Source organism: Giraffa tippelskirchi, chromosome 12 (assembly GCF_054371585.1).
Source record: "Giraffa tippelskirchi isolate mGirTip1 chromosome 12, T2T-mGirTip1v1.2.pri, whole genome shotgun sequence".
NCBI lineage: Eukaryota > Metazoa > Chordata > Mammalia > Artiodactyla > Giraffidae > Giraffa > Giraffa tippelskirchi.
In genome coordinates, this window is record NC_137286.1 from 71513448 (window position 1) to 71540350 (window position 26903).

Genomic DNA, 26903 nt, shown 5'->3' on the forward strand with positions numbered 1-26903 from the left:
TGAGCTGCCTTCATGAGTGAGTGGTGTGGGGGCAGAGGAAGAGAAGCCGGTCTGCTCCCTCATGTGGTGCCCAGGGCAGGTTGTCCCCAGAGGAAACCCTTACGACGGTGAGGACTCTCACTGCTGTTTCCCAAGGGGTTCCGTCGGTGCGTGTCTTCCCCGGAGCGGTCAGGCCGTCTCTAAAGTACACTGGCCATGGGCATTGCCTCTCCTTGGAACTTCCCATGTGTTTCTCTTTTGTATGGAACAGTGATTTTTCTAGAGGGGTTCTGGGCCACAAGGTTGTTGGGTCATTTGCTAGCCTTCTGTCGTGAAGAACGCTTTCCTGGGCGTTGGGGTGGTTTGTTGTTCCAGCTCCCTTTCTTGGCTTCTTTTGGGAGCTGGTGCAACAAGAGGAGCTCAGCCTCTGCCTTCTGGCTGAGATGTCACCCTTCAAACAGCAATGCCTGCCTGGAGATAATGATGGCATTTGCCAAAAGGGCTTCGTTTGGCACATGATATCTTGAAAGGACGTACACCGTCCTTTCAGCTATCAAAGGCTAGTTCAAATGACATAAAAATGAGAACTCTCCAATGGAGTCTTACAGTAGGTGGAGAGTCCGAAAAAAACTCCTTCAGTCATCTCACTGAGAGTCATTGATTGGGGACACCAAGAATATAGGAAGGAATGCAGAAAGAAAAGATGAAATTGTGGTCAGGATCGGGGGGAGGGATGAACAGGGCCTGCTTGCCTTGAACCCAGGCTTTGTTGGCGGGTGGGGCATAAAGATCGAACGGGTCTGAAACTACAGAGTGGTGATGGTAACACCGTATCACCAGAGTTACACAACAGTGTCCCAAATTGCAACAATGATGAAAAAGTTTACTAATCCCAACTTAACCAACAAAAATAGACGAAACCATACAAAAAGTAAAACATCACCAGAAAGGTGGAAACAAACCAAATGCAAAGCAGCTCAGGGGAAAGGAACTCCATGTCCCCTGGGGGCAGACCGAGTTGCCGGCGTCCACGGTGAGCAGACAGGGATGGAGGCTGCAGAGCCGACCGCTCCCCTGGACATGGTGTTTCCGGCAAGGGCTCTGGGTCTCTGTCCAGAGCGGGGGCTCGTTCTTCCTGCAGGGGCGGGTGAGTCATCGTCGGCGTCTGGGTGTTGCGCGGGAGCCAGGGCAGGCTCTCCCTGCCGAGGCGGTGACTCCTCCTCTGCCTCGGGTTCTCCTGCCAAAGCCCGAGCAGGTACAGGTGCACGTGGAGGTGGAGGTTCTGGCTGAGGGGGTGGGACATCAGTGCCTGGGGCTGGGGGTCCTGCAGGCACGGAAATCCGATCTGCCCGGTGTGCTGGCCAGTACCCAGCTGGCCTGGTGTCTCTGCGAGGGCAAGGCTCGGTTCTCCATCTGCCCTCGGTGGATCCCTGGGTCCTGCACCTGGAGCCACCACCTCTGTAGGCACAGGTCTGGGAAGTGGAGCCTGTTTCCAGTTGGAGGCCAGTGCGAGAGCTGGGGGAGAAGCAAAGTTTGCCCACAGACCAGCCTTGGCATGTGCGTATCCCGGGACAGAAAGCTTCCAAGAGATTCCGAAAGAATACCCAGGGTTGGATGTCTTTTGGGACTGAAGTGTGCAAGATGGGGGTGGGGGTGTGAGGCCAGCGCTTGCTGCAGGCCCAGCAGCATCTTTCGGGGACTCGTCCCTGTGTAGCTCAGCACCCCCTCCCCACACACTCCCGTGCACCAGCCCCAGCGTCCTTACCTCTGTGCTCTGGCGTGCTGGGCTCCAGGTCCTCCTGCTGCCTCAGAGGCCGGGGTTCTCGGGACTCTGGGTCGGAGCCGGGTGTGCTGAGCTCCGTGGCAGCCTCAGACTGGGCCGCCGGGTGTATCCTGGGCGGTGTCTCGGCAGCAGGCCTTCCCCGCCTCCGCTTCGCCCCCGGTGGGGCTGATGCCTCCGTGGGCACGCTCACCTGGAGCCTGCACTGGGCCTCACGGGCGGGGGGTTGGTGCTCCGACCCCTCCCTCCGGGAGGTGGACGGGGTGTCCCCGTCCTCGGCCTCATCACGTGGGAAGCTCTGCAACGACAGTGACCGTCAGCCAGCCGTGCTGGGAGTTTTCCGAGCTGGGCCTGGCCAGTGGAGCCGCTGCTTCTGCCTGCTCGAACTTCTCTTCCCAGAAGGGTCAGAGACGTGTGTCTGCTCAGATCCCCACCCGGGAGGAAAGAGACCCACCTGAGGGTGTGAGGTCAGCCTGGGCGGCCGGCCCTGCCCGCACTGTTCCCATCCCAGCCAGCCTGATCTCCCCTGGGGTGTGGACACAACTTGTCCGCAGGCTTCTGACCCCACATCCGCCTGGGCTTCCTTGAGGGAGACACACCCCGAGAAACCCGCATCCACACACACAGGCAAAGGACCCGGTGTTTCCGGGTGGCATGGGAGAGGTGGCCTGGCCCGGCCTGGGGCTCCCCGTGTTACCTTTCTGTTTCTCCGGGCAGAGGGCCAGAGGCCTCTCGGGGGTGCCCTGAGCCAACGTCGACAGGGTGCCCACGCACACTGCCTGTGAGCTCTCCTGAGGCCCCGGCCTCTGGGCAGGGGCAAACAGCAGAACATCCTGGCAGCAAGAGATCTGGCTGGGGGCTCCTCTCCGCTCTGGAGGCCTGGATACCCGGGTTGCGGGTTCTGTTGGGTTCTGTTGCCGGCAGGTGACATCATTTCCTGGGGTTCGTGCTGAGGTCCCTTCCCCAAAACTTCCCAAGGGAATCTCTGGGTTTCTGACTGCTCGACCACCCCCCTTAGGCCATGTGCAGGCACAGTGACAGCCACACAGCCCAGCCCACAGCCCTGGGGAGGCCTGGGTGCAGCCAGGGCCTGAGCTCCGAGGACCCCGCTGCTCTCAGACCAGGCTCCTTCTTCTCATAAGTGGTGTGGCCCTGGACAAGCATATGCCCCTCAGGGTTTCCCCAGTCTCTCCATCTGCAGAGTGGGGGTCATTCTCCCATCTGTTTCCTAGGTCTGTCGGCCTACGAGCAGCTCCATGCCTCTCCACCTGGGGCCGATATCACGTGGAGCTTGTGCGCTGAGACTTCAGAAAGAAAGACTCCATCCAGGGCTGACACAGCACAGAATGGGGCAGAACGAGGCCTGGATGCGCCGTGGTACCCAGGAAAAGGCACTGCCCCTCCTGACTGTTTTGAGACCCCACATCCAAGTTGGAGGCCCGAAAGGAAGACTCGAAGGTCTCCCTCTCTTATAGAAAAGAGTAGCCAACTTTCTGGTCCTCTGTTTCCATTGAGATTCTGTTCAAGTGTCCCAGCTCGGCTTCTGCGGGTGGCTGAGCTTCTAATGGCTCCCTGCGTTCTTGTCTTTTCCTCTCCAAACCTTCCGTCCTTTTCCCCCTTCTGGGGTGGATGGGCGCTGTCATTGCTTCTACCTTCGAGACAGATTGATGAAAAGTCTGGACCATCGACTCCTTTCCTCTCTTTGGTTCCGTGTCTCTCTCTGGCTGTGTCCCTCTCTTTTCCTTTCTCGATTCAGTCTGTGTCTTCCTCTTTCTCTCTCGTGTGTGGATGGATGGATGCTAGGAATGCACATGTATATGATTAGATGAGGGTTATGTTTTAGGGATGGGTTAGAGGGAGAGAAAGGCTTTAGGTCGGAGTTGGTCATGGGGGAAGGGTCAAGGGTGGTGGTGGTGTTTCTTGGAATCTGAGTGCTGTGCATTCTTCGTCTCTTTCCATATGAACCCCTTCTCAGATACACCACTTGCAAGGAGTCTCTCATGTTCCGTTTCCTATCTTTTGCATCTGTGAATGCTTAGCTTCTCTGTTGTGAAGAGGTTCCATTGGATGGAAACCCATTGGTGTACTTCATTTCCCTCTTTCCCTTACTTGAAGAGACGCATTTCTACCTCCGCCCAGCAAATGGCAAGGAGACTCTGATGTTAAGGAGCCTTTGACCTACGCTTCTTTCTAGCTATCTCATGACATCAGTCTTTAGGGTGAGGTTTTTCCCCGATATTGAGGTGGTGTGAGATCAAAACCAATAGCGTTCTTCAGATGTAGCTGTCTGGTTTTCCCATGGCCATTTATTGAAGAGGCTTTCTTGTTCCCATTTGGATATTCTCCCCTTCTGTGTCAGAGATGAGTTGACCATGGATGCCGGGGTTTGTTTCTGGACCCTCAACTTTATTCCATCGATCTGGATCTGTGTGTGTTGTTGTATTCCCAATAGCATACTGTCCTGCTGCTGCCGCTGCGGCTAAGTCACTTCAGTCGTGTCTGACTCTGCGCGACCCCATGGCCTGCAGCCTACCAGGCTCCTCCGTCCAGGGCATTTTCCAGGCAAGAGTACTGGCGTGGGTCGCCATCGCCTTCTCCGATACGCTCCTGAGGATCCTAGTTTGGTCGTCTAATTTCCTTTCACACAACCTTGGATGTCCGTATCGGGGCTTTTTCGTCGGATTGTATTGACAATTTAGGCTCTTTTCTGTTTCCGTAACCCCTTTTGCGGTTCTTTGTTCGGTGCGACAATGCATTGGCATTTTGGGAGGAATAGCATCCAAGCTGTGGATTGCCTTGTGGGGCTGTGACATCATTTTCCCAATAGGAATTCTTTCAAGCCCTGAGCACAGCTTCTCTTTCCAGTGATTGGTGTGGGCTTGATCTTCCTTCTTCCATCTCTCGCCGTTTTGTGAGAACAGGTCCTTCCTTCCCTTCTGGGTTAGATGGACTCGTGGGTATCACTTCAGTGCATGGCATTGTCAGTGGGGGTGATAATTCCCTTCTCATTGGAAGACTTTGCTGTGAGTATTAGAAATGCAAGTGATTTCTCTTCCCCTTCCTCCCTGTCCATCTCTCAGAGCCACCGGGAAACAGAGGCCTCATCCAGGGTCACACAGGCCTGAGGGAGTGCAACTAGACTGTTGTTTCTTCAGGCCCTCCGTGCTGGACATCATCCGGGATACTCTGTGTGTGTCTTCCTCAGTCTGGTGTCCCTTCAGACCTTTCCCTAGTTTTCACAGGCTTGTTGTGTTGGTGTTCTTTGTCTGTTTGGAGACACATCCTTGAGAAGCTTTGTGTTTCCACTCATTCGTCTCGCGATGTATGACCTGTCTTTTGCTTTTGTAATGAGGTCTTTCCCACAGTAGATATCTTTGATTTTGCAAAGTCCACTGTATTCTCTGGGTTGTTTTGTGGACTGCCTTTTAGTTTTGTGTGTGAAGACTCAAAGCACGTGTCCGGTTTCTGCTCATTGTTCTTCTAGATTTGTGACAAGTTTTCATGGAAACTTTGTCTAGGGATAACTGGAAGTGAACTCGGTGTAAGGTGTCAAGTCTCCATCTCCATTCATGTCATGCCCTGCAGTTTCCAATTCCCTGTTCCTGAGTGGTTTTGGAGACCTTGTGGGAAGTTTGGTTGCATGGGAGTTTGCATTTCCACCTTGAGTAGATTCCCACTGTTCTGCCCTCAGGGACACTGTCAAGGGGGAGTGAGGAGCAGCCTGCACTTCCAGCAGTGACCACACGGTGGGGCGAGTGCTGCTCTCCCCTCTGGGAGCCCCAGGCCACAGGCATCCCAGTGAGGAGCCAGCTCTGTGCTCGGCTGAAAGGAGTTAGACTCTCAGGAGCCTCTGAGCCCTTGCCTTTGGATCACCCAGGGTGGGCATTTACTGTGACAGAAAAAAATTGCCCTGAATTCCATGGACGGAAGAGCCTGGCTGTGTAGAGTTCGTGAGTTGCCGTGAATCAGACACAACTGAGGACACAAAAACTCAATAGACTAAAACACTTTTGGGGGGTGGGGGGAGTGAAAGGGGGTGATGTGGGGTTTTTTTGTCGTATATAATAGCCAAGGGAAATCTAGTTTAAACCTAAATTCACATAGATGGGAAAGGTATAGCTCTCCGTCACCCTATTAAAAAAAAAAAAAAAACTACTTAACTTTTCTGAAAGTTTATTTAGTAGCTTCCTTGAGCAGTTCATTGTGAAGCATTTTTTTTTTTTCTGTGACATCGGCCTCATTAAAAAGTACGGTTTGCCTTTACTGGATAATTTTGTTCATTGGTTTGTTAGGGAATCTTGGTAATATTTGAGTTTCCTGGGGAGCATGGTCACATGACCTGGCCCTGGCCAATCGGTGCGTTCCACCTCCCTGGCCACTGTGATTGGCTCCGGACTGGGGCAGTGCCCAATCGGGGCCCAGGGCCGGGCCTCACGTTGGAAGCCAGGGGAAGACGAGCTCTCGTCCTGCTGGGGTAGGGGAAGGGGTGGGGCCGGGGGAGGTCAGGCTCCAGCAGTGGGAGGGGCTTGAGGTCCGCCTGCGGCAGTTGGTGACCTTCCTGCTCCCCTCAGGGCAGAGCCGCCGGCCTGAGAATGAGGGCGCTGCTGAGCCCAGGGGCTGGGATGGCCCGTTGCTGCTGTGGTCCCAGAGCTCCACCCGAGAACTGACGGAGGCCGTCTGCCCGTGAGTCCTCTCCCGCTTGTCTGTCAGCTTGTTTGAACCATGCTGGGTTTTCTGCCCAGCCGGCTAAGGGGAATCCCTGGAAATGCAAGGGTGTGGGTTTTGGCAGACTTCAGGGAAGACATGCCAGATGAGCCTGGGAGACTCCAGCTTAATCTGGATTCAGGAGATATCTCTTCGGGCCAGCTAGTAATTGTAGGATAAGCCTAATGAGTCTTCACAGGATGAAGAGAGTAACGTGCCAAGGTAGCAATCGATGTCCTCATTCGAGAGGATGATGAAGCTGGTGCTCAGAGAAGGGGGGAACTTGGCCACAGCAAGGAGGTGTGCACCCAGACGGAACCCCCAGATCCGGCCATTTGAGCTCAGGGAGGCCACTGGTGTGGCTTGTCCCTGTGGCAGGGGCCGAGGCACGCAGCCCACCCTGATTCCTGCGGGGGCCTGACTTGGGAAGTGCCATCTGGTAGCTTTGAGACTCACCAAACCAAATTGCACTGGAGAGAGGAAGGACACCTTCCTTCATCCACCCCCCACCCCCGCCGGATTCCCACATACCCTGACCCCTTTCTCTGGATTTCGGAGCCATTTCCAGAGTCCCGCTCATATGACCTCATTCGAAGTGCACTGTGGACGAGCTGCCATCTGCAGCTGCTACCACAGCAGCCAAGGGCTTTATCTCCCGAGTACCTCCCTTCCTTTGGAACTTGGGGGCCCTCTACTCCCCACTTGCACACCACAGACCTTTGCTGAGGATTGTGGGGACCCTCACTCAGTTTGCAGCACGTTGTAGCCATCCCTGTCCTCTCAATACCTCCCTTGCAACTCAGCTTGTGAGCTCCTTTGGAGCAGCGTGGCCCACCTGGCTGCAACGGCAGAGACACAGCTGACAGTGAAACAACAGCTTCGATCTGACAGCCGGAAAGCTCTGTCAAAAGGGACCTCCCTCTTCACACCGTAGAGGCTGTAGGAGCCGCCAGGGTTTGGGAACCAGTGCTGGGGCCAAAATGACTCCACAGCTGTTTTCCTTCCTGGGGAGGGTTCTGGCTCGAGTGGGAATGGCTCAAGTCTCCTAAGGTTCTGAAAGCCCACTGTGTGCAGATTCACGGTACACAGAGAGGAGAAGGTGGAGTCCTGCCCTGGAGGTGGTCACAGCTCACGGATGAGCCAGGCAGGCAGGCAGGCAGGCAGGGCATGAGACCACCTGAGCTGCCTTCATGAGTGAGTGGTGTGGGGGCAGAGGAAGAGAAGCCGGTCTGCTCCCTCATGTGGTGCCCAGGGCAGGTTGTCCCCAGAGGAAACCCTTACGACGGTGAGGACTCTCACTGCTGTTTCCCAAGGGGTTCCGTCGGTGCGTGTCTTCCCCGGAGCGGTCAGGCCGTCTCTAAAGTACACTGGCCATGGGCATTGCCTCTCCTTGGAACTTCCCATGTGTTTCTCTTTTGTATGGAACAGTGATTTTTCTAGAGGGGTTCTGGGCCACAAGGTTGTTGGGTCATTTGCTAGCCTTCTGTCGTGAAGAACGCTTTCCTGGGCGTTGGGGTGGTTTGTTGTTCCAGCTCCCTTTCTTGGCTTCTTTTGGGAGCTGGTGCAACAAGAGGAGCTCAGCCTCTGCCTTCTGGCTGAGATGTCACCCTTCAAACAGCAATGCCTGCCTGGAGATAATGATGGCATTTGCCAAAAGGGCTTCGTTTGGCACATGATATCTTGAAAGGACGTACACCGTCCTTTCAGCTATCAAAGGCTAGTTCAAATGACATAAAAATGAGAACTCTCCAATGGAGTCTTACAGTAGGTGGAGAGTCCGAAAAAAACTCCTTCAGTCATCTCACTGAGAGTCATTGATTGGGGACACCAAGAATATAGGAAGGAATGCAGAAAGAAAAGATGAAATTGTGGTCAGGATCGGGGGGAGGGATGAACAGGGCCTGCTTGCCTTGAACCCAGGCTTTGTTGGCGGGTGGGGCATAAAGATCGAACGGGTCTGAAACTACAGAGTGGTGATGGTAACACAGTATCACCAGAGTTACACAACAGTGTCCCAAATTGCAACAATGATGAAAAAGTTTACTAATCCCAACTTAACCAACAAAAATAGACGAAACCATACAAAAAGTAAAACATCACCAGAAAGGTGGAAACAAACCAAATGCAAAGCAGCTCAGGGGAAAGGAACTCCATGTCCCCTGGGGGCAGACCGAGTTGCCGGCGTCCACGGTGAGCAGACAGGGATGGAGGCTGCAGAGCCGACCGCTCCCCTGGACATGGTGTTTCCGGCAAGGGCTCTGGGTCTCTGTCCAGAGCGGGGGCTCGTTCTTCCTGCAGGGGCGGGTGAGTCATCGTCGGCGTCTGGGTGTTGCGCGGGAGCCAGGGCAGGCTCTCCCTGCCGAGGCGGTGACTCCTCCTCTGCCTCGGGTTCTCCTGCCAAAGCCCGAGCAGGTACAGGTGCACGTGGAGGTGGAGGTTCTGGCTGAGGGGGTGGGACATCAGTGCCTGGGGCTGGGGGTCCTGCAGGCACGGAAATCCGATCTGCCCGGTGTGCTGGCCAGTACCCAGCTGGCCTGGTGTCTCTGCGAGGGCAAGGCTCGGTTCTCCATCTGCCCTCGGTGGATCCCTGGGTCCTGCACCTGGAGCCACCACCTCTGTAGGCACAGGTCTGGGAAGTGGAGCCTGTTTCCAGTTGGAGGCCAGTGCGAGAGCTGGGGGAGAAGCAAAGTTTGCCCACAGACCAGCCTTGGCATGTGCGTATCCCGGGACAGAAAGCTTCCAAGAGATTCCGAAAGAATACCCAGGGTTGGATGTCTTTTGGGACTGAAGTGTGCAAGATGGGGGTGGGGGTGTGAGGCCAGCGCTTGCTGCAGGCCCAGCAGCATCTTTCGGGGACTCGTCCCTGTGTAGCTCAGCACCCCCTCCCCACACACTCCCGTGCACCAGCCCCAGCGTCCTTACCTCTGTGCTCTGGCGTGCTGGGCTCCAGGTCCTCCTGCTGCCTCAGAGGCCGGGGTTCTCGGGACTCTGGGTCGGAGCCGGGTGTGCTGAGCTCCGTGGCAGCCTCAGACTGGGCCGCCGGGTGTATCCTGGGCGGTGTCTCGGCAGCAGGCCTTCCCCGCCTCCGCTTCGCCCCCGGTGGGGCTGATGCCTCCGTGGGCACGCTCACCTGGAGCCTGCACTGGGCCTCACGGGCGGGGGGTTGGTGCTCCGACCCCTCCCTCCGGGAGGTGGACGGGGTGTCCCCGTCCTCGGCCTCATCACGTGGGAAGCTCTGCAACGACAGTGACCGTCAGCCAGCCGTGCTGGGAGTTTTCCGAGCTGGGCCTGGCCAGTGGAGCCGCTGCTTCTGCCTGCTCGAACTTCTCTTCCCAGAAGGGTCAGAGACGTGTGTCTGCTCAGATCCCCACCCGGGAGGAAAGAGACCCACCTGAGGGTGTGAGGTCAGCCTGGGCGGCCGGCCCTGCCCGCACTGTTCCCATCCCAGCCAGCCTGATCTCCCCTGGGGTGTGGACACAACTTGTCCGCAGGCTTCTGACCCCACATCCGCCTGGGCTTCCTTGAGGGAGACACACCCCGAGAAACCCGCATCCACACACACAGGCAAAGGACCCGGTGTTTCCGGGTGGCATGGGAGAGGTGGCCTGGCCCGGCCTGGGGCTCCCCGTGTTACCTTTCTGTTTCTCCGGGCAGAGGGCCAGAGGCCTCTCGGGGGTGCCCTGAGCCAACGTCGACAGGGTGCCCACGCACACTGCCTGTGAGCTCTCCTGAGGCCCCGGCCTCTGGGCAGGGGCAAACAGCAGAACATCCTGGCAGCAAGAGATCTGGCTGGGGGCTCCTCTCCGCTCTGGAGGCCTGGATACCCGGGTTGCGGGTTCTGTTGGGTTCTGTTGCCGGCAGGTGACATCATTTCCTGGGGTTCGTGCTGAGGTCCCTTCCCCAAAACTTCCCAAGGGAATCTCTGGGTTTCTGACTGCTCGACCACCCCCCTTAGGCCATGTGCAGGCACATTGACAGCCACACAGCCCAGCCCACAGCCCTGGGGAGGCCTGGGTGCAGCCAGGGCCTGAGCTCCGAGGACCCCGCTGCTCTCAGACCAGGCTCCTTCTTCTCATAAGTGGTGTGGCCCTGGACAAGCATATGCCCCTCAGGGTTTCCCCAGTCTCTCCATCTGCAGAGTGGGGGTCATTCTCCCATCTGTTTCCTAGGTCTGTCGGCCTACGAGCAGCTCCGTGCCTCTCCACCTGGGGCCGATATCACGTGGAGCTTGTGCGCTGAGACTTCAGAAAGAAAGACTCCATCCAGGGCTGACACAGCACAGAATGGGGCAGAACGAGGCCTGGATGCGCCGTGGTACCCAGGAAAAGGCACTGCCCCTCCTGACTGTTTTGAGACCCCACATCCAAGTTGGAGGCCCGAAAGGAAGACTCGAAGGTCTCCCTCTCTTATAGAAAAGAGTAGCCAACTTTCTGGTCCTCTGTTTCCATTGAGATTCTGTTCAAGTGTCCCAGCTCGGCTTCTGCGGGTGGCTGAGCTTCTAATGGCTCCCTGCGTTCTTGTCTTTTCCTCTCCAAACCTTCCGTCCTTTTCCCCCTTCTGGGGTGGATGGGCGCTGTCATTGCTTCTACCTTCGAGACAGATTGATGAAAAGTCTGGACCATCGACTCCTTTCCTCTCTTTGGTTCCGTGTCTCTCTCTGGCTGTGTCCCTCTCTTTTCCTTTCTCGATTCAGTCTGTGTCTTCCTCTTTCTCTCTCGTGTGTGGATGGATGGATGCTAGGAATGCACATGTATATGATTAGATGAGGGTTATGTTTTAGGGATGGGTTAGAGGGAGAGAAAGGCTTTAGGTCGGAGTTGGTCATGGGGGAAGGGTCAAGGGTGGTGGTGGTGTTTCTTGGAATCTGAGTGCTGTGCATTCTTCGTCTCTTTCCATATGAACCCCTTCTCAGATACACCACTTGCAAGGAGTCTCTCATGTTCCGTTTCCTATCTTTTGCATCTGTGAATGCTTAGCTTCTCTGTTGTGAAGAGGTTCCATTGGATGGAAACCCATTGGTGTACTTCATTTCCCTCTTTCCCTTACTTGAAGAGACGCATTTCTACCTCCGCCCAGCAAATGGCAAGGAGACTCTGATGTTAAGGAGCCTTTGACCTACGCTTCTTTCTAGCTATCTCATGACATCAGTCTTTAGGGTGAGGTTTTTCCCCGATATTGAGGTGGTGTGAGATCAAAACCAATAGCGTTCTTCAGATGTAGCTGTCTGGTTTTCCCATGGCCATTTATTGAAGAGGCTTTCTTGTTCCCATTTGGATATTCTCCCCTTCTGTGTCAGAGATGAGTTGACCATGGATGCCGGGGTTTGTTTCTGGACCCTCAACTTTATTCCATCGATCTGGATCTGTGTGTGTTGTTGTATTCCCAATAGCATACTGTCCTGCTGCTGCCGCTGCGGCTAAGTCACTTCAGTCGTGTCTGACTCTGCGCGACCCCATGGCCTGCAGCCTACCAGGCTCCTCCGTCCAGGGCATTTTCCAGGCAAGAGTACTGGCGTGGGTCGCCATCGCCTTCTCCGATACGCTCCTGAGGATCCTAGTTTGGTCGTCTAATTTCCTTTCACACAACCTTGGATGTCCGTATCGGGGCTTTTTCGTCGGATTGTATTGACAATTTAGGCTCTTTTCTGTTTCCGTAACCCCTTTTGCGGTTCTTTGTTCGGTGCGACAATGCATTGGCATTTTGGGAGGAATAGCATCCAAGCTGTGGATTGCCTTGTGGGGCTGTGACATCATTTTCCCAATAGGAATTCTTTCAAGCCCTGAGCACAGCTTCTCTTTCCAGTGATTGGTGTGGGCTTGATCTTCCTTCTTCCATCTCTCGCCGTTTTGTGAGAACAGGTCCTTCCTTCCCTTCTGGGTTAGATGGACTCGTGGGTATCACTTCAGTGCATGGCATTGTCAGTGGGGGTGATAATTCCCTTCTCATTGGAAGACTTTGCTGTGAGTATTAGAAATGCAAGTGATTTCTCTTCCCCTTCCTCCCTGTCCATCTCTCAGAGCCACCGGGAAACAGAGGCCTCATCCAGGGTCACACAGGCCTGAGGGAGTGCAACTAGACTGTTGTTTCTTCAGGCCCTCCGTGCTGGACATCATCCGGGATACTCTGTGTGTGTCTTCCTCAGTCTGGTGTCCCTTCAGACCTTTCCCTAGTTTTCACAGGCTTGTTGTGTTGGTGTTCTTTGTCTGTTTGGAGACACATCCTTGAGAAGCTTTGTGTTTCCACTCATTCGTCTCGCGATGTATGACCTGTCTTTTGCTTTTGTAATGAGGTCTTTCCCACAGTAGATATCTTTGATTTTGCAAAGTCCACTGTATTCTCTGGGTTGTTTTGTGGACTGCCTTTTAGTTTTGTGTGTGAAGACTCAAAGCACGTGTCCGGTTTCTGCTCATTGTTCTTCTAGATTTGTGACAAGTTTTCATGGAAACTTTGTCTAGGGATAACTGGAAGTGAACTCGGTGTAAGGTGTCAAGTCTCCATCTCCATTCATGTCATGCCCTGCAGTTTCCAATTCCCTGTTCCTGAGTGGTTTTGGAGACCTTGTGGGAAGTTTGGTTGCATGGGAGTTTGCATTTCCACCTTGAGTAGATTCCCACTGTTCTGCCCTCAGGGACACTGTCAAGGGGGAGTGAGGAGCAGCCTGCACTTCCAGCAGTGACCACACGGTGGGGCGAGTGCTGCTCTCCCCTCTGGGAGCCCCAGGCCACAGGCATCCCAGTGAGGAGCCAGCTCTGTGCTCGGCTGAAAGGAGTTAGACTCTCAGGAGCCTCTGAGCCCTTGCCTTTGGATCACCCAGGGTGGGCATTTACTGTGACAGAAAAAAATTGCCCTGAATTCCATGGACGGAAGAGCCTGGCTGTGTAGAGTTCGTGAGTTGCCGTGAATCAGACACAACTGAGGACACAAAAACTCAATAGACTAAAACACTTTTGGGGGGTGGGGGGAGTGAAAGGGGGTGATGTGGGGTTTTTTTGTCGTATATAATAGCCAAGGGAAATCTAGTTTAAACCTAAATTCACATAGATGGGAAAGGTATAGCTCTCCGTCACCCTATTAAAAAAAAAAAAAAAACTACTTAACTTTTCTGAAAGTTTATTTAGTAGCTTCCTTGAGCAGTTCATTGTGAAGCATTTTTTTTTTTTTCTGTGACATCGGCCTCATTAAAAAGTACGGTTTGCCTTTACTGGATAATTTTGTTCATTGGTTTGTTAGGGAATCTTGGTAATATTTGAGTTTCCTGGGGAGCATGGTCACATGACCTGGCCCTGGCCAATCGGTGCGTTCCACCTCCCTGGCCACTGTGATTGGCTCCGGACTGGGGCAGTGCCCAATCGGGGCCCAGGGCCGGGCCTCACGTTGGAAGCCAGGGGAAGACGAGCTCTCGTCCTGCTGGGGTAGGGGAAGGGGTGGGGCCGGGGGAGGTCAGGCTCCAGCAGTGGGAGGGGCTTGAGGTCCGCCTGCGGCAGTTGGTGACCTTCCTGCTCCCCTCAGGGCAGAGCCGCCGGCCTGAGAATGAGGGCGCTGCTGAGCCCAGGGGCTGGGATGGCCCGTTGCTGCTGTGGTCCCAGAGCTCCACCCGAGAACTGACGGAGGCCGTCTGCCCGTGAGTCCTCTCCCGCTTGTCTGTCAGCTTGTTTGAACCATGCTGGGTTTTCTGCCCAGCCGGCTAAGGGGAATCCCTGGAAATGCAAGGGTGTGGGTTTTGGCAGACTTCAGGGAAGACATGCCAGATGAGCCTGGGAGACTCCAGCTTAATCTGGATTCAGGAGATATCTCTTCGGGCCAGCTAGTAATTGTAGGATAAGCCTAATGAGTCTTCACAGGATGAAGAGAGTAACGTGCCAAGGTAGCAATCGATGTCCTCATTCGAGAGGATGATGAAGCTGGTGCTCAGAGAAGGGGGGAACTTGGCCACAGCAAGGAGGTGTGCACCCAGACGGAACCCCCAGATCCGGCCATTTGAGCTCAGGGAGGCCACTGGTGTGGCTTGTCCCTGTGGCAGGGGCCGAGGCACGCAGCCCACCCTGATTCCTGCGGGGGCCTGACTTGGGAAGTGCCATCTGGTAGCTTTGAGACTCACCAAACCAAATTGCACTGGAGAGAGGAAGGACACCTTCCTTCATCCACCCCCCACCCCCGCCGGATTCCCACATACCCTGACCCCTTTCTCTGGATTTCGGAGCCCTTTCCAGAGTCCCGCTCATATGACCTCATTCGAAGTGCACTGTGGACGAGCTGCCATCTGCAGCTGCTACCACAGCAGCCAAGGGCTTTATCTCCCGAGTACCTCCCTTCCTTTGGAACTTGGGGGCCCTCTACTCCCCACTTGCACACCACAGACCTTTGCTGAGGATTGTGGGGACCCTCACTCAGTTTGCAGCACGTTGTAGCCATCCCTGTCCTCTCAATACCTCCCTTGCAACTCAGCTTGTGAGCTCCTTTGGAGCAGCGTGGCCCACCTGGCTGCAACGGCAGAGACACAGCTGACAGTGAAACAACAGCTTCGATCTGACAGCCGGAAAGCTCTGTCAAAAGGGACCTCCCTCTTCACACCGTAGAGGCTGTAGGAGCCGCCAGGGTTTGGGAACCAGTGCTGGGGCCAAAATGACTCCACAGCTGTTTTCCTTCCTGGGGAGGGTTCTGGCTCGAGTGGGAATGGCTCAAGTCTCCTAAGGTTCTGAAAGCCCACTGTGTGCAGATTCACGGTACACAGAGAGGAGAAGGTGGAGTCCTGCCCTGGAGGTGGTCACAGCTCACGGATGAGCCAGGCAGGCAGGCAGGCAGGCAGGGCATGAGAACACCTGAGCTGCCTTCATGAGTGAGTGGTGTGGGGGCAGAGGAAGAGAAGCCGGTCTGCTCCCTCATGTGGTGCCCAGGGCAGGTTGTCCCCAGAGGAAACCCTTACGACGGTGAGGACTCTCACTGCTGTTTCCCAAGGGGTTCCGTCGGTGCGTGTCTTCCCCGGAGCGGTCAGGCCGTCTCTAAAGTACACTGGCCATGGGCATTGCCTCTCCTTGGAACTTCCCATGTGTTTCTCTTTTGTATGGAACAGTGATTTTTCTAGAGGGGTTCTGGGCCACAAGGTTGTTGGGTCATTTGCTAGCCTTCTGTCGTGAAGAACGCTTTCCTGGGCGTTGGGGTGGTTTGTTGTTCCAGCTCCCTTTCTTGGCTTCTTTTGGGAGCTGGTGCAACAAGAGGAGCTCAGCCTCTGCCTTCTGGCTGAGATGTCACCCTTCAAACAGCAATGCCTGCCTGGAGATAATGATGGCATTTGCCAAAAGGGCTTCGTTTGGCACATGATATCTTGAAAGGACGTACACCGTCCTTTCAGCTATCAAAGGCTAGTTCAAATGACATAAAAATGAGAACTCTCCAAAGGAGTCTTACAGTAGGTGGAGAGTCCGAAAAAAACTCCTTCAGTCATCTCACTGAGAGTCATTGATTGGGGACACCAAGAATATAGGAAGGAATGCAGAAAGAAAAGATGAAATTGTGGTCAGGATCGGGGGGAGGGATGAACAGGGCCTGCTTGCCTTGAACCCAGGCTTTGTTGGCGGGTGGGGCATAAAGATCGAACGGGTCTGAAACTACAGAGTGGTGATGGTAACACCGTATCACCAGAGTTACACAACAGTGTCCCAAATTGCAACAATGATGAAAAAGTTTACTAATCCCAACTTAACCAACAAAAATAGACGAAACCATACAAAAAGTAAAACATCACCAGAAAGGTGGAAACAAACCAAATGCAAAGCAGCTCAGGGGAAAGGAACTCCATGTCCCCTGGGGGCAGACCGAGTTGCCGGCGTCCACGGTGAGCAGACAGGGATGGAGGCTGCAGAGCCGACCGCTCCCCTGGACATGGTGTTTCCGGCAAGGGCTCTGGGTCTCTGTCCAGAGCGGGGGCTCGTTCTTCCTGCAGGGGCGGGTGAGTCATCGTCGGCGTCTGGGTGTTGCGCGGGAGCCAGGGCAGGCTCTCCCTGCCGAGGCGGTGACTCCTCCTCTGCCTCGGGTTCTCCTGCCAAAGCCCGAGCAGGTACAGGTGCACGTGGAGGTGGAGGTTCTGGCTGAGGGGGTGGGACATCAGTGCCTGGGGCTGGGGGTCCTGCAGGCACGGAAATCCGATCTGCCCGGTGTGCTGGCCAGTACCCAGCTGGCCTGGTGTCTCTGCGAGGGCAAGGCTCGGTTCTCCATCTGCCCTCGGTGGATCCCTGGGTCCTGCACCTGGAGCCACCACCTCTGTAGGCACAGGTCTGGGAAGTGGAGCCTGTTTCCAGTTGGAGGCCAGTGCTAGAGCTGGGGGAGAAGCAAAGTTTGCCCACAGACCAGCCTTGGCATGTGCGTATCCCGGGACAGAAAGCTTCCAAGAGATTCCGAAAGAATACCCAGGGTTGGATGTCTTTTGGGACTGAAGTGTGCAAGATGGGGGTGGGGGTGTGAGGCCAGCGCTTGCTGCAGGCCCAGCAGCATCTTTCGGGGACTCGTCCCTGTGTAGCTCAGCACCCCCTCCCCACACACTCCCGTGCACCAGCCCCAGCGTCCTTACCTCTGTGCTCTGGCGTGCTGGGCTCCAGGTCCTCCTGCTGCCTCAGAGGCCGGGGTTCTCGGGACTCTGGGTCGGAGCCGGGTGTGCTGAGCTCCGTGGCAGCCTCAGACTGGGCCGCCGGGTGTATCCTGGGCGGTGTCTCGGCAGCAGGCCTTCCCCGCCTCCGCTTCGCCCCCGGTGGGGCTGATGCCTCCGTGGGCACGCTCACCTGGAGCCTGCACTGGGCCTCACGGGCGGGGGGTTGGTGCTCCGACCCCTCCCTCCGGGAGGTGGACGGGGTGTCCCCGTCCTCGGCCTCATCACGTGGGAAGCTCTGCAACGACAGTGACCGTCAGCCAGCCGTGCTGGGAGTTTTCCGAGCTGGGCCTGGCCAGTGGAGCCGCTGCTTCTGCCTGCTCGAACTTCTCTTCCCAGAAGGGTCAGAGACGTGTGTCTGCTCAGATCCCCACCCGGGAGGAAAGAGACCCACCTGAGGGTGTGAGGTCAGCCTGGGCGGCCGGCCCTGCCCGCACTGTTCCCATCCCAGCCAGCCTGATCTCCCCTGGGGTGTGGACACAACTTGTCCGCAGGCTTCTGACCCCACATCCGCCTGGACTTCCTTGAGGGAGACACACCCCGAGAAACCCGCATCCACACACAGGCAAAGGACCCGGTGTTTCCGGGTGGCATGGGAGAGGTGGCCTGGCCCGGCCTGGGGCTCCCCGTGTTACCTTTCTGTTTCTCCGGGCAGAGGGCCAGAGGCCTCTCGGGGGTGCCCTGAGCCAACGTCGACAGGGTGCCACGCACACTGCCTGTGAGCTCTCCTGAGGCCCCGGCCTCTGGGCAGGGGCAAACAGCAGAACATCCTGGCAGCAAGAGATCTGGCTGGGGGCTCCTCTCCGCTCTGGAGGCCTGGATACCCGGGTTGCGGGTTCTGTTGGGTTCTGTTGCCGGCAGGTGACATCATTTCCTGGGGTTCGTGCTGAGGTCCCTTCCCCAAAACTTCCCAAGGGAATCTCTGGGTTTCTGACTGCTCGACCACCCCCCTTAGGCCATGTGCAGGCACATTGACAGCCACACAGCCCAGCCCACAGCCCTGGGGAGGCCTGGGTGCAGCCAGGGCCTGAGCTCCGAGGACCCCGCTGCTCTCAGACCAGGCTCCTTCTTCTCATAAGTGGTGTGGCCCTGGACAAGCATATGCCCCTCAGGGTTTCCCCAGTCTCTCCATCTGCAGAGTGGGGGTCATTCTCCCATCTGTTTCCTAGGTCTGTCGGCCTACGAGCAGCTCCGTGCCTCTCCACCTGGGGCCGATATCACGTGGAGCTTGTGCGCTGAGACTTCAGAAAGAAAGACTCCATCCAGGGCTGACACAGCACAGAATGGGGCAGAACGAGGCCTGGATGCGCCGTGGTACCCAGGAAAAGGCACTGCCCCTCCTGACTGTTTTGAGACCCCACATCCAAGTTGGAGGCCCGAAAGGAAGACTCGAAGGTCTCCCTCTCTTATAGAAAAGAGTAGCCAACTTTCTGGTCCTCTGTTTCCATTGAGATTCTGTTCAAGTGTCCCAGCTCGGCTTCTGCGGGTGGCTGAGCTTCTAATGGCTCCCTGCGTTCTTGTCTTTTCCTCTCCAAACCTTCCGTCCTTTTCCCCCTTCTGGGGTGGATGGGCGCTGTCATTGCTTCTACCTTCGAGACAGATTGATGAAAAGTCTGGACCATCGACTCCTTTCCTCTCTTTGGTTCCGTGTCTCTCTCTGGCTGTGTCCCTCTCTTTTCCTTTCTCGATTCAGTCTGTGTCTTCCTCTTTCTCTCTCGTGTGTGGATGGATGGATGCTAGGAATGCACATGTATATGATTAGATGAGGGTTATGTTTTAGGGATGGGTTAGAGGGAGAGAAAGGCTTTAGGTCGGAGTTGGTCATGGGGGAAGGGTCAAGGGTGGTGGTGGTGTTTCTTGGAATCTGAGTGCTGTGCATTCTTCGTCTCTTTCCATATGAACCCCTTCTCAGATACACCACTTGCAAGGAGTCTCTCATGTTCCGTTTCCTATCTTTTGCATGTGTGAATGCTTAGCTTCTCTGTTGTGAAGAGGTTCCATTGGATGGAAACCCATTGGTGTACTTCGTTTCCCTCTTTCCCTTACTTGAAGAGACCCATTTCTACCTCCGCCCAGCAAATGGCAAGGAGACTCTGATGTTAAGGAGCCTTTGACCTACGCTTCTTTCTAGCTATCTCATGACATCAGTCTTTAGGGTGAGGTTTTTCCCCGATATTGAGGTGGTGTGAGATCAAAACCAATAGCGTTCTTCAGATGTAGCTGTCTGGTTTTCCCATGGCCATTTATTGAAGAGGCTTTCTTGTTCCCATTTGGATATTCTCCCCTTCCGTGTCAGAGATGAGTTGACCATGGATGCCGGGGTTTGTTTCTGGACCCTCAACTTTATTCCATCGATCTGGATCTGTGTGTGTTGTTGTATTCCCAATAGCATACTGTCCTGCTGCTGCCGCTGCGGCTAAGTCACTTCAGTCGTGTCTGACTCTGCGCGACCCCATGGCCTGCAGCCTACCAGGCTCCTCCGTCCAGGGCATTTTCCAGGCAAGAGTACTGGCGTGGGTCGCCATCGCCTTCTCCGATACGCTCCTGAGGATCCTAGTTTGGTCGTCTAATTTCCTTTCACACAACCTTGGATGTCCGTATCGGGGCTTTTTCGTCGGATTGTATTGACAATTTAGGCTCTTTTCTGTTTCCGTAACCCCTTTTGCAATTCTTTGTTCGGTGCGACAATGCATTGGCATTTTGGGAGGAATAGCATCCAAGCTGTGGATTGCCTTGTGGGGCTGTGACATCATTTTCCCAATAGGAATTCTTTCAAGCCCTGAGCACAGCTTCTCTTTCCAGTGATTGGTGTGGGCTTGATCTTCCTTCTTCCATCTCTCGCCGTTTTGTGAGAACAGGTCCTTCCTTCCCTTCTGGGTTAGATGGACTCGTGGGTATCACTTCAGTGAATGGCATTGTCAGTGGGGGTGATAATTCCCTTCTCATTGGAAGACTTTGCTGTGAGTATTAGAAATGCAAGTGATTTCTCTTCCCCTTCCTCCCTGTCCATCTCTCAGAGCCACCGGGAAACAGAGGCCTCATCCAGGGTCACACAGGCCTGAGGGAGTGCAACTAGACTGTTGTTTCTTCAGGCCCTCCGTGCTGGACATCATCCGGGATACTCTGTGTGTGTCTTCCTCAGTCTGGTGTCCCTTCAGACCTTTCCCTAGTTTTCACAGGCTTGTTGTGTTGGTGTTCTTTGTCTGTTTGGAGACACATCCTTGAGAAGCTTTGTGTTTCCACTCATTCGTCTCGCGATGTATGACCTGTCTTTTGCTTTTGTAATGAGGTCTTTCCCACAGTAGATATCTTTGATTTTGCAAAGTCCACTGTATTCTCTGGGTTGTTTTGTGGACTGCCTTTTAGTTTTGTGTGTGAAGACTCAAAGCACGTGTCCGGTTTCTGCTCATTGTTCTTCTAGATTTGTGACAAGTTTTCATGGAAACTTTGTCTAGGGATAACTGGAAGTGAACTCGGTGTAAGGTGTCAAGTCTCCATCTCCATTCATGTCATGCCCTGCAGTTTCCAATTCCCTGTTCCTGAGTGGTTTTGGAGACCTTGTGGGAAGTTTGGTTGCATGGGAGTTTGCATTTCCACCTTGAGTAGATTCCCACTGTTCTGCCCTCAGGGACACTGTCAAGGGGGAGTGAGGAGCAGCCTGCACTTCCAGCAGTGACCACACGGTGGGGCGAGTGCTGCTCTCCCCTCTGGGAGCCCCAGGCCACAGGCATCCCAGTGAGGAGCCAGCTCTGTGCTCGGCTGAAAGGAGTTAGACTCTCAGGAGCCTCTGAGCCCTTGCCTTTGGATCACCCAGGGTGGGCATTTACTGTGACAGAAAAAAATTGCCCTGAATTCCATGGACGGAAGAGCCTGGCTGTGTAGAGTTCGTGAGTTGCCGTGAATCAGACACAACTGAGGACACAAAAACTCAATAGACTAAAACACTTTTGGGGGGTGGGGGGAGTGAAAGGGGGTGATGTGGGGTTTTTTTGTCGTATATAATAGCCAAGGGAAATCTAGTTTAAACCTAAATTCACATAGATGGGAAAGGTATAGCTCTCCGTCACCCTATTAAAAAAAAAAAAAAACTACTTAACTTTTCTGAAAGTTTATTTAGTAGCTTCCTTGAGCAGTTCATTGTGAAGCATTTTTTTTTTTTTTCTGTGACATCGGCCTCATTAAAAAGTACGGTTTGCCTTTACTGGATAATTTTGTTCATTGGTTTGTTAGGGAATCTTGGTAATATTTGAGTTTCCTGGGGAGCATGGTCACATGACCTGGCCCTGGCCAATCGGTGCGTTCCACCTCCCTGGCCACTGTGATTGGCTCCGGACTGGGGCAGTGCCCAATCGGGGCCCAGGGCCGGGCCTCACGTTGGAAGCCAGGGGAAGACGAGCTCTCGTCCTGCTGGGGTAGGGGAAGGGGTGGGGCCGGGGGAGGTCAGGCTCCAGCAGTGGGAGGGGCTTGAGGTCCGCCTGCGGCAGTTGGTGACCTTCCTGCTCCCCTCAGGGCAGAGCCGCCGGCCTGAGAATGAGGGCGCTGCTGAGCCCAGGGGCTGGGATGGCCCGTTGCTGCTGTGGTCCCAGAGCTCCACCCGAGAACTGACGGAGGCCGTCTGCCCGTGAGTCCTCTCCCGCTTGTCTGTCAGCTTGTTTGAACCATGCTGGGTTTTCTGCCCAGCCGGCTAAGGGGAGTCCCTGGAAATGCAAGGGTGTGGGTTTTGGCAGACTTCAGGGAAGACATGCCAGATGAGCCTGGGAGACTCCAGCTTAATCTGGATTCAGGAGATATCTCTTCGGGCCAGCTAGTAATTGTAGGATAAGCCTAATGAGTCTTCACAGGATGAAGAGAGTAACGTGCCAAGGTAGCAATCGATGTCCTCATTCGAGAGGATGATGAAGCTGGTGCTCAGAGAAGGGGGGAACTTGGCCACAGCAAGGAGGTGTGCACCCAGACGGAACCCCCAGATCCGGCCATTTGAGCTCAGGGAGGCCACTGGTGTGGCTTGTCCCTGTGGCAGGGGCCGAGGCACGCAGCCCACCCTGATTCCTGCGGGGGCCTGACTTGGGAAGTGCCATCTGGTAGCTTTGAGACTCACCAAACCAAATTGCACTGGAGAGAGGAAGGACACCTTCCTTCATCCACCCCCCACCCCCGCCGGATTCCCACATACCCTGACCCCTTTCTCTGGATTTCGGAGCCCTTTCCAGAGTCCCGCTCATATGACCTCATTCGAAGTGCACTGTGGACGAGCTGCCATCTGCAGCTGCTACCACAGCAGCCAAGGGCTTTATCTCCCGAGTACCTCCCTTCCTTTGGAACTTGGGGGCCCTCTACTCCCCACTTGCACACCACAGACCTTTGCTGAGGATTGTGGGGACCCTCACTCAGTTTGCAGCACGTTGTAGCCATCCCTGTCCTCTCAATACCTCCCTTGCAACTCAGCTTGTGAGCTCCTTTGGAGCAGCGTGGCCCACCTGGCTGCAACGGCAGAGACACAGCTGACAGTGAAACAACAGCTTCGATCTGACAGCCGGAAAGCTCTGTCAAAAGGGACCTCCCTCTTCACACCGTAGAGGCTGTAGGAGCCGCCAGGGTTTGGGAACCAGTGCTGGGGCCAAAATGACTCCACAGCTGTTTTCCTTCCTGGGGAGGGTTCTGGCTCGAGTGGGAATGGCTCAAGTCTCCTAAGGTTCTGAAAGCCCACTGTGTGCAGATTCACGGTACACAGAGAGGAGAAGGTGGAGTCCTGCCCTGGAGGTGGTCACAGCTCACGGATGAGCCAGGCAGGCAGGCAGGCAGGCAGGGCATGAGAACACCTGAGCTGCCTTCATGAGTGAGTGGTGTGGGGGCAGAGGAAGAGAAGCCGGTCTGCTCCCTCATGTGGTGCCCAGGGCAGGTTGTCCCCAGAGGAAACCCTTACGACGGTGAGGACTCTCACTGCTGTTTCCCAAGGGGTTCCGTCGGTGCGTGTCTTCCCCGGAGCGGTCAGGCCGTCTCTAAAGTACACTGGCCATGGGCATTGCCTCTCCTTGGAACTTCCCATGTGTTTCTCTTTTGTATGGAACAGTGATTTTTCTAGAGGGGTTCTGGGCCACAAGGTTGTTGGGTCATTTGCTAGCCTTCTGTCGTGAAGAACGCTTTCCTGGGCGTTGGGGTGGTTTGTTGTTCCAGCTCCCTTTCTTGGCTTCTTTTGGGAGCTGGTGCAACAAGAGGAGCTCAGCCTCTGCCTTCTGGCTGAGATGTCACCCTTCAAACAGCAATGCCTGCCTGGAGATAATGATGGCATTTGCCAAAAGGGCTTCGTTTGGCACATGATATCTTGAAAGGACGTACACCGTCCTTTCAGCTATCAAAGGCTAGTTCAAATGACATAAAAATGAGAACTCTCCAAAGGAGTCTTACAGTAGGTGGAGAGTCCGAAAAAAACTCCTTCAGTCATCTCACTGAGAGTCATTGATTGGGGACACCAAGAATATAGGAAGGAATGCAGAAAGAAAAGATGAAATTGTGGTCAGGATCGGGGGGAGGGATGAACAGGGCCTGCTTGCCTTGAACCCAGGCTTTGTTGGCGGGTGGGGCATAAAGATCGAACGGGTCTGAAACTACAGAGTGGTGATGGTAACACCGTATCACCAGAGTTACACAACAGTGTCCCAAATTGCAACAATGATGAAAAAGTTTACTAATCCCAACTTAACCAACAAAAATAGACGAAACCGTACAAAAAGTAAAACATCACCAGAAAGGTGGAAACAAACCAAATGCAAAGCAGCTCAGGGGAAAGGAACTCCATGTCCCCTGGGGGCAGACCGAGTTGCCGGCGTCCACGGTGAGCAGACAGGGATGGAGGCCGCAGAGCCGACCGCTCCCCTGGACATGGTGTTTCCGGCAAGGGCTCTGGGTCTCTGTCCAGAGCGGGGGCTCGTTCTTCCTGCAGGGGCGGGTGAGTCATCGTCGGCGTCTGGGTGTTGCGCGGGAGCCAGGGCAGGCTCTCCCTGCCGAGGCGGTGACTCCTCCTCTGCCTCGGGTTCTCCTGCCAAAGCCCGAGCAGGTACAGGTGCACGTGGAGGTGGAGGTTCTGGCTGAGGGGGTGGGACATCAGTGCCTGGGGCTGGGGGTCCTGCAGGCACGGAAATCCGATCTGCCCGGTGTGCTGGCCAGTACCCAGCTGGCCTGGTGTCTCTGCGAGGGCAAGGCTCGGTTCTCCATCTGCCCTCGGTGGATCCCTGGGTCCTGCACCTGGAGCCACCACCTCTGTAGGCACAGGTCTGGGAAGTGGAGCCTGTTTCCAGTTGGAGGCCAGTGCTAGAGCTGGGGGAGAAGCAAAGTTTGCCCACAGACCAGCCTTGGCATGTGCGTATCCCGGGACAGAAAGCTTCCAAGAGATTCCGAAAGAATACCCAGGGTTGGATGTCTTTTGGGACTGAAGTGTGCAAGATGGGGGTGGGGGTGTGAGGCCAGCGCTTGCTGCAGGCCCGGCAGCATCTTTTGGGGACTCGTCCCTGTGTAGCTCAGCACCCCCTCCCCACACACTCCCGTGCACCAGCCCCAGCGTCCTTACCTCTGTGCTCTGGCGTGCTGGGCTCCAGGTCCTCCTGCTGCCTCAGAGGCCGGGGTTCTCGGGACTCTGGGTCGGAGCCGGGTGTGCTGAGCTCCGTGGCAGCCTCAGACTGGGCCGCCGGGTGTATCCTGGGCGGTGTCTCGGCAGCAGGCCTTCCCCGCCTCCGCTTCGCCCCCGGTGGGGCTGATGCCTCCGTGGGCACGCTCACCTGGAGCCTGCACTGGGCCTCACGGGCGGGGGGTTGGTGCTCCGACCCCTCCCTCCGGGAGGTGGACGGGGTGTCCCCGTCCTCGGCCTCATCACGTGGGAAGCTCTGCAACGACAGTGACCGTCAGCCAGCCGTGCTGGGAGTTTTCCGAGCTGGGCCTGGCCAGTGGAGCCGCTGCTTCTGCCTGCTCGAACTTCTCTTCCCAGAAGGGTCAGAGACGTGTGTCTGCTCAGATCCCCACCCGGGAGGAAAGAGACCCACCTGAGGGTGTGAGGTCAGCCTGGGCGGCCGGCCCTGCCCGCACTGTTCCCATCCCAGCCAGCCTGATCTCCCCTGGGGTGTGGACACAACTTGTCCGCAGGCTTCTGACCCCACATCCGCCTGGACTTCCTTGAGGGAGACACACCCCGAGAAACCCGCATCCACACACACAGGCAAAGGACCCGGTGTTTCCGGGTGGCATGGGAGAGGTGGCCTGGCCCGGCCTGGGGCTCCCCGTGTTACCTTTCTGTTTCTCCGGGCAGAGGGCCAGAGGCCTCTCGGGGGTGCCCTGAGCCAACGTCGACAGGGTGCCACGCACACTGCCTGTGAGCTCTCCTGAGGCCCCGGCCTCTGGGCAGGGGCAAACAGCAGAACATCCTGGCAGCAAGAGATCTGGCTGGGGGCTCCTCTCCGCTCTGGAGGCCTGGATACCCGGGTTGCGGGTTCTGTTGGGTTCTGTTGCCGGCAGGTGACATCATTTCCTGGGGTTCGTGCTGAGGTCCCTTCCCCAAAACTTCCCAAGGGAATCTCTGGGTTTCTGACTGCTCGACCACCCCCCTTAGGCCATGTGCAGGCACATTGACAGCCACACAGCCCAGCCCACAGCCCTGGGGAGGCCTGGGTGCAGCCAGGGCCTGAGCTCCGAGGACCCCGCTGCTCTCAGACCAGGCTCCTTCTTCTCATAAGTGGTGTGGCCCTGGACAAGCATATGCCCCTCAGGGTTTCCCCAGTCTCTCCATCTGCAGAGTGGGGGTCATTCTCCCATCTGTTTCCTAGGTCTGTCGGCCTACGAGCAGCTCCGTGCCTCTCCACCTGGGGCCGATATCACGTGGAGCTTGTGCGCTGAGACTTCAGAAAGAAAGACTCCATCCAGGGCTGACACAGCACAGAATGGGGCAGAACGAGGCCTGGATGCGCCGTGGTACCCAGGAAAAGGCACTGCCCCTCCTGACTGTTTTGAGACCCCACATCCAAGTTGGAGGCCCGAAAGGAAGACTCGAAGGTCTCCCTCTCTTATAGAAAAGAGTAGCCAACTTTCTGGTCCTCTGTTTCCATTGAGATTCTGTTCAAGTGTCCCAGCTCGGCTTCTGCGGGTGGCTGAGCTTCTAATGGCTCCCTGCGTTCTTGTCTTTTCCTCTCCAAACCTTCCGTCCTTTTCCCCCTTCTGGGGTGGATGGGCGCTGTCATTGCTTCTACCTTCGAGACAGATTGATGAAAAGTCTGGACCATCGACTCCTTTCCTCTCTTTGGTTCCGTGTCTCTCTCTGGCTGTGTCCCTCTCTTTTCCTTTCTCGATTCAGTCTGTGTCTTCCTCTTTCTCTCTCGTGTGTGGATGGATGGATGCTAGGAATGCACATGTATATGATTAGATGAGGGTTATGTTTTAGGGATGGGTTAGAGGGAGAGAAAGGCTTTAGGTCGGAGTTGGTCATGGGGGAAGGGTCAAGGGTGGTGGTGGTGTTTCTTGGAATCTGAGTGCTGTGCATTCTTCGTCTCTTTCCATATGAACCCCTTCTCAGATACACCACTTGCAAGGAGTCTCTCATGTTCCGTTTCCTATCTTTTGCATCTGTGAATGCTTAGCTTCTCTGTTGTGAAGAGGTTCCATTGGATGGAAACCCATTGGTGTACTTCGTTTCCCTCTTTCCCTTACTTGAAGAGACCCATTTCTACCTCCGCCCAGCAAATGGCAAGGAGACTCTGATGTTAAGGAGCCTTTGACCTACGCTTCTTTCTAGCTATCTCATGACATCAGTCTTTAGGGTGA

General features: G+C 55.4%; 2 protein-coding genes and 1 long non-coding RNA gene across 3 annotated transcripts in view; 1 reads left to right on the plus strand and 2 right to left on the minus strand.

Moving 5' to 3' along the window:
* LOC145529707 (uncharacterized) overlaps window positions 1–26903 on the plus strand; it is a 1704434-nt gene that overhangs the window by 1071258 nt on the left and 606273 nt on the right. The window contains exons 136-138 of the long non-coding RNA XR_014071296.1: window positions 6331–6442; window positions 13973–14084; window positions 21612–21723. This is a non-coding gene — a long non-coding RNA (uncharacterized LOC145529707). The remainder of the gene's footprint in view (window positions 1–6330; window positions 6443–13972; window positions 14085–21611; window positions 21724–26903) is intronic.
* Window positions 844–2642, minus strand: LOC145529589 (uncharacterized). The gene is made up of 3 exons (XM_081550176.1): window positions 2457–2642; window positions 1745–2057; window positions 844–1494 (listed from the first exon to the last, which is right to left on the minus strand). Exons 1-3 carry the CDS (start codon window positions 2589–2591, stop codon window positions 866–868), a joined length of 1077 nt encoding a protein of 358 aa, XP_081406302.1. The 5' UTR covers window positions 2592–2642; the 3' UTR covers window positions 844–865.
* LOC145529590 (uncharacterized) lies at window positions 8485–10283 on the minus strand. The gene is made up of 3 exons (XM_081550177.1): window positions 10098–10283; window positions 9386–9698; window positions 8485–9135 (listed from the first exon to the last, which is right to left on the minus strand). The coding sequence occupies exons 1-3, from the start codon at window positions 10230–10232 to the stop codon at window positions 8507–8509; spliced, it is 1077 nt and encodes a 358-aa protein (XP_081406303.1). The 5' UTR covers window positions 10233–10283; the 3' UTR covers window positions 8485–8506.